This window comes from Neovison vison, chromosome 5 (assembly GCF_020171115.1).
Source record: "Neovison vison isolate M4711 chromosome 5, ASM_NN_V1, whole genome shotgun sequence".
Taxonomy (NCBI): Eukaryota; Metazoa; Chordata; class Mammalia; order Carnivora; family Mustelidae; genus Neogale; species Neogale vison.
Genome location: NC_058095.1, coordinates 136,172,712 through 136,182,645, shown reverse-complemented (window position 1 = coordinate 136,182,645; position 9,934 = coordinate 136,172,712). Strand labels below are relative to the sequence as shown.

Genomic DNA, 9,934 nt, shown 5'->3' with positions numbered 1-9,934 from the left:
CATCAAATATCTTTTATTTTTTATTCAAAGTTATAAAGATTTTCTGTGTCATGAAACAATTTGTAAACATTGTTTTTATAAGCTCTGTTATGCTGATTTAAATATACCACAGTTTATTTAGCTACCTGTCTGTCACTGGCCATTTGGGATACTTACTTTTTAGTATCTTAAAACATGGTCGGGGGGGGAATGAACATCTGTATATAACACCTCTTCTGTACTTTAAAATATTTTTAAGGACTAAATTTTAGGAAGTAAAATGATTCAGTCAAAAATATGAACATTATTAAGACCACTAACTTATTAAAGCAAGCATTATATATTTTTAGCATTTGGTAGATATTAAACAAGCAGAATAGTTGCTTGGCTGTCCACAGTGACTGGGATTCTCATCTCCTACCCCATCGTGATGAAGCCAAGAGCAGTTCTTAGCCATGCCTGGTTTTGCCTTAATCCCCATCCTCACCACCAGATCCACCTTTTCAGGGCTTTGGGTCAGAGAATGAATGGATGCTCTCAGTCCATATGCCTCCCACCTTCACTTCCCACACCTGGCTCTGGCCTGGAGTGCATGTGTGTAGATGTCCCAGTCTCTTCGTTGGAGCAAATCCACACCTGAAATAGCTTCATCTTGGGCATCTCTCAGGGCTGCGGTTGTCCATACTGGCAGTTCAGTCCTTCCTTGGGAGGAAAGACAAAGGGGCTCTGTGGGCAGGGAATTTTGAGACTACAGGTTCCCAGAATGTGATCTCGAATGGGAGGGGAGGGCATGAGCCCTAGGTCAGCACTTCTCCTTGAACCATGGACTCTGCTTTGTGGGGAAGGGTACAGCCATAGCAAAGCCAGAGTGAGGGCCTCCAAAGTACAAGATCCACGGCAAGTATCCTAGTAGCCAAAGTTTAAGGACAATGTTACTTACAGCCTATTGCTTACCTGTACTCCAGAAATAGATCTCTCTAAACATGATCCAAGCACCAGGGTTTGAAGGTGGTGTGGGGGATAAAAGGGACTGGGGATGGTGGTAGGGATATGGGGAGGAAAAGGAATAAAGAGTAGTATTATGCCTATTTTGTCCAAAGAAGCCAAGATAGATTGACAGTCTAACTACCACTACATGTAGTTCTCCTGCATGTGAGTGAAACGTAGGTTTCACCAAGCATGACATAATGACAACCCAAAGAGAGTAAGTACCAATCCTTGGAACTAATAATTGGTCTTTTTTTTTTTTTATTCTTAAAATATTTTTATTAGAAATGCTGTATTTGTATTAACACCAGCCAAAATTTACATTTTGTAGGGCACTGAGAGCTCTTTCACTCAAACTTCAAGCTTTTGATGGGAGGGGGAAAAGTTAACATAGATTTATCCTGATATCCAATATGTAAACAACTTTAAAGGAACATAAGGCAGATAAAGAGACACTATCTCATACTTTAATGGGCCATTTGATGACTTTATCATTTTTACTGAAAATTGGCCATGGCAGCTGATATATCACGTAGGGGTACCTGCTTCCTGAGTGGAACCATGGGACACAAAGTGGCAGTTAGGGCATATACTTCAAGCCAAATGGCTGGACTAAAGTTTTACTTCCTGTTGGGAAATAAGATTAAAATGCCTACATTGGGGGTGGAAGTATTTTTCAAATTCTATGCAGGACTTTGAATAGAAATTTGAGTTTCTAAATGACATACACCTAATCATTAAAGACCACCACAATAGGCCAAATTCCTTCAGTATTAGTGGGGTCAGATGCTTTTAGGATATCTTCGTGATGTTTTATTGTTTTAACTGGAGTCAAATCTTTATGGCAGTACAAAAGAAATTTTACATCACGCAAAGTACTAAGAAAAAACTCTTTTAAATACTGTGTCTCCTGTCAGTATGGTGCTCAGTGCTACTGGAAAATATGGACAGGTTTGGGATTCATTATTTCAATTATTTTTGGGCAAACCCGAGTTGATAGTGTAACATGAAGCAATTTGTAAATTTGGCGTGTAACTAAACTGAGATAGGCGAGTGAGTTGATGAGTAAGTCTGGTTGACCGCTCAGCATTTGAGTCTCAACACTGCTTTGTTGTCCTCACAGCACAACAAATGTAGTAACTCTCATTGAGTGATAAAATTTTGCTTCCTCATGATAAATGGATCTAAAAAGAAAGCCAACTAGCAGTACTAGTAATGAAAGACATCTAAGTAAGTGATGGTTCTTAACTATGAAACAAAAGTTATATATAAATTAAATAGAATGTAGTACCTAAAAACTACAATGTGAAAAGAACCATTTTATGCTCTTCAACTGAGTAAACCATCCAAGTTGAAGATTACCTAGGAGGACAATATTGAAAAATTGACTATTAATTTCTAACAGAATAAATAACAGCTCCTTCAGCATCTGAACGAAGAGTACATGTGTATGTCACACAAAGGACAAATTTCTCAGTGTTCTTTGAACAATATGATGACTCTCCAGTTACCTATTTTCAAGTATGCTTCTTGGGAACTAGCAGTAGGTTCTCTCAAATTAAGAGTAAAGACACCAGGTCATAAAGTGCCAACTCTTAGCACCAGAGAGACTTAAAACTTCATAGGAGGTGAATGACATCACAAATCAGACAATCTGCCAATCTAGCTGTGTGGAATTGTATTACTTTTCGCAAATGGGGAAAAAAAAAAATCTAGATTTGTGCCAGATAATTTTAAAAGCTAATCTCTTAAAATTTTTTTAGAAGTGTAATTTATAATCCTATATAAAATAAAGATTTCTGGCTTATAATAAAAGGCTCTAAGTCTGAGAGATGTGAAGAAACAAAAAGGAACCAATAATAAATTGAGGTCCCAGAACTGAAAAGTAAAAGTAGGTCTCTTAGAGAAAGGAATGGTGAAACTCCGTGTGTATTTCACGAACACACCCAAAAACCATTTTGTGGACAGCCAATTTGACTGCAAATTCTAAACTGCCACCTGATACCTTTAATAAACATTAAATCAAGTCTGAGGCAAGACACTAAATGGACAATACTCAAATAGAAAGATAATTTCCTTCCTTGATAAACAGCTGTCATTCAGAAGTTGAGTTATTTGATGGCTTGGGAAGCAGTGTCCATTGAGTTTTCCTTCCTGACCTGAAGAGACTCACTGCTGATGGACAGTAATTCTCGAAGTTCTTTATTTTCAAGCTCTAATTGGGCCAGTTTTTCCTGAATCTTACAAAATTGGTCATCATCCATCTGAACTGCTTTCCTCATCACTTCTCCCATTTCACAGATTCTGTCAATCTGACTCTCAATTTCTGCAGAGTGAGACTGGTGAGCTTTCAGGACTGGTTCAGCATCCACAGCCTTTTTAGCAACCATTAATTGTAACATCTGTTTCCGGTACTTGCTCATGATGAGTTCCAAAGCATCCTGGTGTTCCTCCAAGGAAACCCATAGCTCTCTGTTTTCCTGCTGCAAGTCTCTAATCTGTGTATTCTCTTGGGACAGCAGAATGTGAAGTTTGAATTTGGACATGTCCTTTATATCGGGTGCATCTCCTTGATACTGGTCCGGAAGCGCCGTCCCCGCCTCCCGCATAGCGGCCACCCGCCGGTGCAGCGCGGCGGACTGATCCACCAGCGACTCTGCGGCCGCGTCGTGTTCCCGCAGCCGCTCCAGCAGCGTCTTGGCATCTGTCAGGATCTTCTCGATGGTGCAGCTCGTAGTGGCCCAGGACCACAGGCCCAGCCTTGATCACGGACCCGAATCTTCCCTGAACCAATAATTGGTCTTAATTGGAAAAAGGGTTGTTTGCAGATGCATTTAAGTTAAGGATTTTGAGAGAAGCCAATACTCTGGATTGTCTGGGTGGTTCCTCAATGTCATCACAAATATCCTTATAATGAAGAGACAAAGAAAAATAATACAGACAAGCAGAGGAGAAGGCTACATGGAAACAGAGATGTGGCTGCAAGTCAAGGAATGCCTACAGTTGCCAGAGGCTGAAGAGCCAAGGAAAGAACTCCCTGCTAGAGCCTCTAGAGGGAGCTCGGCCTGCTGGCACCTTGATTTTGATCTTGTGTCCTCAGAATTGTGTGGAAATAAATTCCTGTTGTTTTAAGCCACACAGTTTGTGATCACTTGTTATGGCAGCCACAGAAAACTAATACAAGTCCTAGTAAATAAATATTCTCAAGGTTACCTTTCTGTAAATACCTAATACGTGGGTTTTAAAAAACAGAAAATGAAATCCTTAGGATCATGCTTTGGCCAAAGACTTTTGCCAAAGAACAGTTAAACCTGTCATAGACTACGGTAGCTGTCATTCAGGACAAAAACATGGCATAATTCTGAGATTGTTGTCTATTACCAGAACTCGATTCCTCATTTCTGACCGACTGAGCAACACAGTATAGAAAAAGACTTGAGTCTTGAAATTAGATCTTGCCTCAACACTTAGCTCTACCATTTAGTAGTGGTGTCATCTTGGGTATATTACCTAGCATCTTACCTTGCGATATGGAGATAAATGTGAGCTGGTACTATCTTCAGACACACATCAGGGGGCCTGGGTAGGCACATTTAGTTAAGCAAGCGTCTGACTCTTGGTTTCAGCTCAAGTCATGATCTCAGGATCCTGAGAGTGAGTCCCACATTGGGCTTGGTGCTCAGCCCGGGGTCTGCTGAAGATTATCTCCCTCTCCTCTTCCTCTGTTCCTCCCTCTACTCATGCTCTACTCTCTCTCTCTCCCACCACTCAAGTAAATAAATGAGCGAGCAAGCAAACAAATAAAGTCTTTAAAAGAAAGACATACTTCAAAGGAACTATTTTTTCTTCATCAAGATCTCTCTTGGGCAGGTCTAAGCTCATTTATGTATTCCTTTAGTGCAATCCAGAGCCTTGTTAACTCAGGGCACCCAAAGAATGTAGTTTGAAGAATGTAAGTTTTCCCAGTTTGGTATAATTTGGCTCATTTTAAAACGTGGATGGTTTAATACACTAATTTTTTAAACCAAAGGAATGAATCTCTAATGGTAGAAATGTATACGTTATGGCTGACTATTGAGGGTGATTCTTTTAGTCAGAATAGCATTTTATGTGTAAATTTCAGGAATGATCTGTTGATAAATCTACCCTTTTTTATCATTATTTTTTTGTCTCATTAGGCACAAAAAAAAACATGAGGGAGAGGGCAGGAGGAGCGGTTATAAAAATAATGAAAGAATAGGATTCATCATCTTATGTTATTATTGCAGTCTAGAAGGGTTTACTGTTAGAACAAGGCTTATTTCCCCTTCTGCGGGAGAGAAATCAATTGCAAACCGCAAGGGATAAACAATCCCTGTTATAGATCTTAAAGAGTGTAGTTGTGAACATTAAAATTTCCATGAACAGCCGCAGACCATCTCTAACTTATCAAGCTGGACTGAAGCCAAAATTCACAGCTGCTCTTTCTTCTCAACTTTGCAGAAGCAGCTTGTCTGAGGAATTAGTCTTACGCTGTATTGCTTGTGGGGGATGTGCTCCTTTTGACTTAATCTGAAATTAAAATATTTGTCACAATATTTTCAAATGCCCACTTTTATTTCTTTCTTTCACTGATGTATATTTAGTTGACACACAATGTTACCTTAGTTTCATCAATTGCTCATATTTAAATTTAATCTTTTCAAAGTTTGATCCATCATTTTGGAGGATTTATGGGCAGTGGGGTCGGATCACAGAATGATCATGGTGATAACAGCTGTTACTGCTGTAGGAGTATCATGAGTGATTCTGAGATGGATTATCTGAAGTGTGGACCAGATGTGTTGTCAGTGGGAGGAATAACAGCTGACTGCCTTTCCCTCTTGTTCTGTGGCAAGGAGAGGACGGTTAAACAAGTAGATTCCCAAATGGAAGGCATGGAGACGCTGGAGTCAAGTGGCCGGACAATTTGAGATGGACTGTCTGATTAAAACATAAGGACATTTTGGCTGGTGCAGTGAAGCAGTGACAGGGTCAGTGGTGTTCTGGTAAATGCTTAACATTAGTCTATGGGAGAAGAAAGGTTGTGATCTATAGTATTTGCTGATATTTGTAAAATAAATATTCCCAGTAAGGCTGATTTTGAACTACAGTGGGATGTCAGTTGGCTTGCAAAATTTCTGAAAATGTGACATTTAGTGCTGATAAGCAGGTATAAGCCAGATCTAGCGTATCACAGCATTAACAGAATAGCAGCTTAAATGTTTTTTGTTTGTTTGTTTGTTTTCTGGGTCTGTTGTTGCAATTGTTGTTGTTTTGTGATGGAGTCTTCCACTGTAAACGGAGGCGGTGTAGGGCTGAGCAATCTATTGGCACAAGGTTCTGGAGACGTTTGGACATTGGGAGGTCAGGACACTGTGACATTTCTGGTCTGTCCTTGACCATAGATAGGAATTATTGCAATTAATAACATTCTAAGCATGTATTGGTGGGTTCAAGGCCTTTGGGATTTTTATGGATCGTGCGAGTGGCTCTGAGAATTGACCAGGGTGACATTATGTTACAATTCTCTGTGGCCAGTGACAGTATATATTGGGTCCTGTCCTTATAGCATGGGGTGCTAATTTCCTTTTTGGCTCTAAGGACATGAGGGGGCACTCACGTGCACTCTGCTGTCGTTAAGCATTTGTCCCGTGGTAACATCAGATTTATTGGCTGCTATGGGGCTATGGACCTATACTGGTTTCTGCATCTAAGTATCCTTGTGGTAAGGATTTCTTTTGCTTTCCATGCTACTGTTATTTCTGAGAAAGAATATTTGTATGGCTCTATGTCAACAAATGGTAAAGTGTGACCACTGACAGACACTGAAATTCTGAGGGTTTCTCAATTGTCCCATGTGGCAGAGGAAGGTCCTAACACATCTTCAAGGAGCACCAGGTTCCTTTGGGTAATGCCTTGAAAGTGTGATCATTGGCTGCATGTGTTCCCCTACACTGTAACTGTTCCCCTACACTGTAACTGACTGTATCTGAGACCCATCTTTGGAGAAACAGGAAAGAGGTCGTTGGCAGCATTGTCCTCCTGGGTATGATGGCGTACACTTCCATGCTGGGTGTTGACCAATGAAGAACCTCATCAGAAACCACAGGTGTTTGCATTGATCCTCTAGAGTGGAGTTGGAAAACCAGGGCCTGCAGGCCAAATCCAATCCTTGTCTCTACTTTTGTAAAGTTTTACTGTCACGGGGCTATGTCTACTCATTTGCTTGTTATCTAGCATAGCTTTTGGGCTAAAATTTGCAGCCTTCAAAGTCAACAACCTTTACTATTGGACCCTTCACTGAGCTATTTCCAGGTCCCTCCTGTTTCTCTTCTCCATGGCCCCACATCTTCATTTTCCTGATTTCTCTATTGCTGTATTGGCAACCACATGGCGTGATGGAAATATTAGCTAATGCTTCCATGGCAATCATATTGCAATGTGTAAATGTCTCAAATCGACGCATTGTACACCTTAAACTTAAACAAGGTCATTTATCAATTACATTTCAGTACAAAAAAATAACAGAGACTGAACTATATTGGATAGCACATTGTGGGTGTTTCTTTCTTGAGATTTATGTCAGGTTAAAGTACTTTTCATGAGCAGCCAAGAATACTATATCCAGCTAGGTTATCATTGAAAATAGAAGGAGAGATAAAATGCTTCCAGGACAAACAAAAACTGAAAGAATTTTCAAAAACCAAACCAGCTCTACAGGAAATATTGAAAGGGCTCCTCCTCTAAGCAAAGAGAGACCCTAAAAGTAGTAGATCAGAAAGGAACAGAGACAATATACAGTAACAGTCACCTTACAGGCAATACAATGGCACTAAATTCATATCTCTCAATAGTTACCCTGAATATTAATGGGCTAAATGCCCCAATCAAAAGACCAGAGTATCAGAATGGATAAAAAAACAAAACCCATCAATATGCTGCCTACAAGAAACTCATTTTAGACCCAATGACACCTCCAGATTTAAAATGAGGGGGTGGAAAACAATTTACCATGCTAATGGACATCAGTAGAAAGCTGGGGTGGCAATCCTTATATCAGATCAATTTGCTTTTAAGTCAAAGACTATAATAAGAGATGAGGAAGGACACTGTATCATACTCAAAGGGTCTGTCCAACAGGAAGATCTAACAATTTTAAATATCTATGCCCCTAACATGGGAGCAGCCAACTATATAAACCAATTAATAACAAAATCAAAGAAACACATCAACAATAATACAATAATAGTAGGGGACTTTAACACTCCCCTCAGTGAAATGGACATATCATCCAAGCAAAAGATCAACAAGGAAATAAAGGCCTTAAATGAAACACTGGACCAGATGGACATCACAGATATATTCAGAACATTTCATCCCAAAGCAACAGAATACACATTCTTCTCTAGTGAACTTGGAACATTCTCCAGAATAGATCACACCCTGGGTCATAAATCAGGTCTCAACTGGTATCAAAATATTGGGATTAATCCCTACATATTTTCAGACCACAATGCTCTGAATCTAGAACTCAATCACAAGAGGAAATTTGGAAAGAACCCAAATATGTGGAGACTAAACAGTGTCCTTCTAAAGAATGAATGGGTTAATCAGGAAATTAAAGAAGAATTGAAAAAATTCATGGAAACAAATGATAATGAAAACACAATGGTTCAAAATCTGTGGGACAGGGGGTATAGCTCAGGGGTAGAGCATTTGACTGCAAAATCTGTGGGACACAGCAAAGGCAGTCCTGAGGGGAAAATATATAGTGGTACAAGACTTTCTCAAGAAACAAGAAAGTTCTCAAATACACAAACTACCCCTATACCTAAAGGAGCTGGAGAAAGAACAACAAATAAAGCCTAAACCCAGCAGGAGAAGAGAAATAATAAAGATCAGAGCAGAAATCAATTGAAATAGAAACCAAAAAAACAATAGAACAAATCAATGAAACTAGGAGCTGGTTCTTTGAAAAAATTAGTAAGATTGATAAACCCTTGGCCAGACTTATCAAAAAGAAAACAGAAAGGACTCAAATAAATAAAATCATGAATGAAAGAGAAGAGATCACAAACAACACCAAAGAAATACAAACAATTATAAGAACACACTATGAGCAACTCTACACCAACAAATTTGACAATCTGGAAGAAATGGATGCATTCCTAGAGACATATAAACTACCAAAACTGAACCAGGAAGAAATAGAAAACCTGAACAAACCCATAACCAGTAAGGGGATTGAAACAGTCATCAAAAATCTCCAAACAGGGACGCCTGGGTGGCGCAGTTGGTTAAATGACTGCCTCCGGCTCAGGGCGTGATCCTGGAGTCCCGGGATCGAGTCCCACATCAGGCTCCCAGCTCCATGGGGAGTCTGCTTCTCCCTCTGACCTTCTCCTCGCTCATGCTCTCTCTCACTGTCTCTCTCTCTCAAATAAATAAAATAAAATCTTAAAAAAAAAAAAAAAATTTAAAAAAAAAAAAATCTCCAAACAAACAAAAGCCCAGGGCCAGACGACTTCCCAGGGGAATTCTACCAAACATTTAAAGAAGAATTAATTCCTATTCTGAAACTGTTCCAAAAAATAGAAATAGAAGGAAAACTTCCAAACTCATATTATGAGGCCAGCATCACCTTGATTCCAAAACCAGACAAGGAGCCCATCAAAAAATAGAATTACAGACTAATATCCTTGATGAACACAGATGTGAAAATTCTCACCAAAACACTAGCCAATAGGATCCAACAGTACATTAAGAGGATTATTCACCACGACCAAGTGGGATTTATTCCAGGGCTGCAAGGCTGGTTCAAAATCCGCAAATCAATCAATGTGATACAATACATTAATAAAAGAAAGAACAAGAATCATATGATACTCTCAATAGATGCTGAAAAAGCATTTGACAAAGTACAGCATCCCTTCCTGATCAAAACCCT

At 39.5% G+C, this 9,934-nt stretch overlaps 1 protein-coding gene across 1 annotated transcript; it reads right to left on the bottom strand.

The window, feature by feature from the left end:
• Positions 1–2,953: 2,953 nt before the first annotated feature.
• LOC122907470 (suppressor of IKBKE 1-like) lies at positions 2,954–7,106 on the bottom strand. Its single transcript, XM_044250306.1, has 2 exons — positions 6,883–7,106; positions 2,954–3,726 (listed from the first exon to the last, which is right to left on the bottom strand). Exons 1-2 carry the CDS (start codon positions 7,104–7,106, stop codon positions 3,078–3,080), a joined length of 873 nt encoding a protein of 290 aa, XP_044106241.1. The 3' UTR covers positions 2,954–3,077.
• Positions 7,107–9,934: the final 2,828 nt, after the last annotated feature.

Bases quoted from the DNA above. Each gene is read 5' to 3' on its own strand.
- LOC122907470 (XM_044250306.1), bottom strand. From the start codon at position 7,106: ATGCAAACACCTGTGGTTTCTGATGAGGTTCTTCATTGGTCAACACCC. The intron at 3,727-6,882 runs GTGCTCCTTGAA...TCCGTGATCAAG, and splicing joins GCATTACCCAAAGGAACCTG to GCTGGGCCTGTGGTCCTGGG.